The 2,693-nt window shown below is 43.0% G+C and overlaps 1 protein-coding gene across 1 annotated transcript; it reads right to left on the bottom strand.

The window, feature by feature from the left end:
- Positions 1-246: 246 nt before the first annotated feature.
- Positions 247-2,404, bottom strand: LOC104546516 (40S ribosomal protein S7; the record flags this gene model as incomplete). The annotated part of the gene is made up of 3 exons (XM_010191930.1): positions 2,326-2,404; positions 1,935-2,006; positions 247-390 (listed from the first exon to the last, which is right to left on the bottom strand). Coding segments are annotated over exons 1-3 (291 nt in total), but the record flags the coding sequence as incomplete, so codon positions are not given.
- Positions 2,405-2,693: the final 289 nt, after the last annotated feature.

Below are 2,693 nucleotides of genomic sequence, written 5' to 3' on the forward strand. Positions count from 1 at the left end.
CGCACTATATCATTGTTATCTTGAATGGACAAGACAAGGAGGGTAGTACAGCACTGGAACAGGTTATCTAGAGAGGCAGTGGATCCTCCATCTTTGGATGTTTTCAAGACTCAGCTAGACAAAACCATGATCTAGACCAAGACCTGATCTAATGTTGGCAATAGTCCCTCTTTGCGCACAAGGCTGGACTAGATGACCTCCAGAGATCCCTTAAAACCAACATTTTTAGGATTTTAAGTGTTTTACCTGAGCAATGAACACCACATGCTTTCCACTGAATTTCTTCTCCAGCTCACGAACTAGCCGCACCTGAATCTTCTGGAAAGATTTCAGCTGAGGAACTGGTACAAAGATAATGATGGCTTTTCTGCCACCACCTACTTCAATTTCCTGAAACAGAAGTAGAAAGCAAACATTATCTAGGGGTCAAGAAGCAATGTTTGGTTTGATCGTGAATCATTTGAACACAGATATTTGATAGCCTTGCTTAAAACTTTGCATGAGAGAAGCAGCATCAGAAAGCAGCATCTGTTTTAATACATTTAAGAGCAAGTGTTAAACAGAAAAACCTCTGTCAGAGCACTTGTTTTGCAGTAAAGGAATGATTGGGTAATCAATCCCATCACTCCTTTCAGAGTCACATTCTCTGAAGAGCAAAGCTCATTTTTTTCTGCAGGACAGGACTCAGATGCAAGAATCCTAACTATGCTGAGCACTTACCATCACATCTGAAGTGGTACTTACATGCCATTATAGAAGTTTCAAAAATTATTTACCTCTAATGCAGCCTCTAGACAAAGTTTACAGTAATAAATCTCTTCTTTTTGAACTACCACTTCATGGAAATCATCTTTTGTCCACCACTTGCCAAGGCCTGCATCACTACTCAAACAAAACATTTCTTTCCCCTCCAAATGCCATCAGATTTATATCACACCCAACATGGATTACTTTTTCCCTGGTTTGTCTTCAACAGTTGATCAAAACCAAAGAAGTATGTATAGGCTTACAAGGTGCTTCTCCCATGAACCTAACTGCAGGGACATCCTCATTCTCCAACAGAATGGAAAGCTGAATTGTTTTTCATCAGCTACATGCCCACATGAGCTAATTCAAGATGCCCACAGGAGATTTCTCACAAATAAAACTAAGTAACTAAGTAAACAACATTTTTAAAAATCCCTCACTGAGGACAGTACACATTGCTGCACAGCAGTTCTTCTGAAGGCCCCTGAACTCATATCAAGTCAACTTCTGCATTCCCAGATTCTTGAACTCTAAGCAGTCAAGTATCTGCATCCATGTGCATATTGGTGGGCCTAGGAAAGAACCAAAAAGCAACCTACTTCTGAAGCTGGTTGCTGTAACCAGAAGCTGAAGTCCCATCCAGTCTCTAAGGTTGACAAATTCTAACACTAGTTTTCCTTGTTTTCTTCCTTCAGGCTTCAGTTGTCTTTACAAACTAAACCTGAAGTTTACGAACAAGCTAACCTATAAGATCAAATCAGTCTAATACCTTGATCTACTTCCTATCTAGAGCATTTACAACAAACTGAGTATACAAAGAGTATTACAGTTTATTTTCCTGACAAAGATTCTGCAATGCCTACACTGACAGCCAATATTCACACACAAGCCAGTTTCAGACCTCAAGCCCAGTCTGCAAAGAACGCAATACCTGCATCTTCAAACCTTTTTATTTCAAATGCCAAACTGCTGCTTGAGTTTTTATAATGACTTTTCAGAACTATTTCTAAAAGAATAACTATTACAAAACCTCTCGTGTTAACAGCAAATACCAGACGATAAACCACAACAATCATCACAGGCCACAGCAAACAGCTAAGGACATTATTCACCATTAACATTCACAAAAGGTAAACACACACAGAGCAAGCCACCAAGCAAGTCTTTGCAGAGAAGGTCTAGCCTACCTTAGCTGCTGTGATGTTCAGCTCCCGCAGCTGAGCCTTTAAGTCAGAGTTCATTTCCAACTCCAGCAGAGCCTAGAAAAGTAAAGTTGCAGAATAATCCATTGCATACAGTTTAACTGCTAAAAACCCTTGAGACCAAAGCCTGCCCACAGTGCAAGAGAGCAGCTATATACTTTTTACCACAGACAATACCAAGGATTTAGTTTCTTGTAAGTCACACTGACAGATGCAGCAAGTTTAACTGGTGGCAACACAGGCTTCTAAGTAAAACTAGGAAAGAGTACACATTCAGACAGCATCACTCTCAAAATTTAAGTCCTAGACAACTGTCACAACACTGTCCCCATGACCTGTAGGCAGTTACCAAACACCAAAAGGAAAAGACACATACCTGGGATATACCAGATTCAAATTCATCTGGCTTCTCGCCATTAGGCTTCACAATCTTTGCGCTAGAGCTGAACATGACCTTTCTGCAATGCAAAAGATCTCGGTTGTCACCAGGAAGACGCCTTCTGCTACGAACACAGCAACGCTCTGCCAGTCGGCTACTCAGCCGCCTCACAGGGAAGTCGAAGGCAACCCCACTCAAGCCCCTGTACGTCGCTGCGGGACATGCCGACCACAGCGTGGGAAAACCGGCCTGGGGAAGGAGGGGCTAGGCCACCGCGGCGCCTGGCGTGTGCGCCGAGACCCCGGCAGTGACGAGGCCCCAGCAGCCCCAAGGAGGGTGCCCGGCCGCTCACAGAGCCCCACGTG

Source organism: Mesitornis unicolor, unplaced genomic scaffold, assembly GCF_000695765.1.
Source record: "Mesitornis unicolor isolate BGI_N332 unplaced genomic scaffold, ASM69576v1 scaffold22919, whole genome shotgun sequence".
Taxonomy (NCBI): domain Eukaryota; kingdom Metazoa; phylum Chordata; class Aves; order Mesitornithiformes; family Mesitornithidae; genus Mesitornis; species Mesitornis unicolor.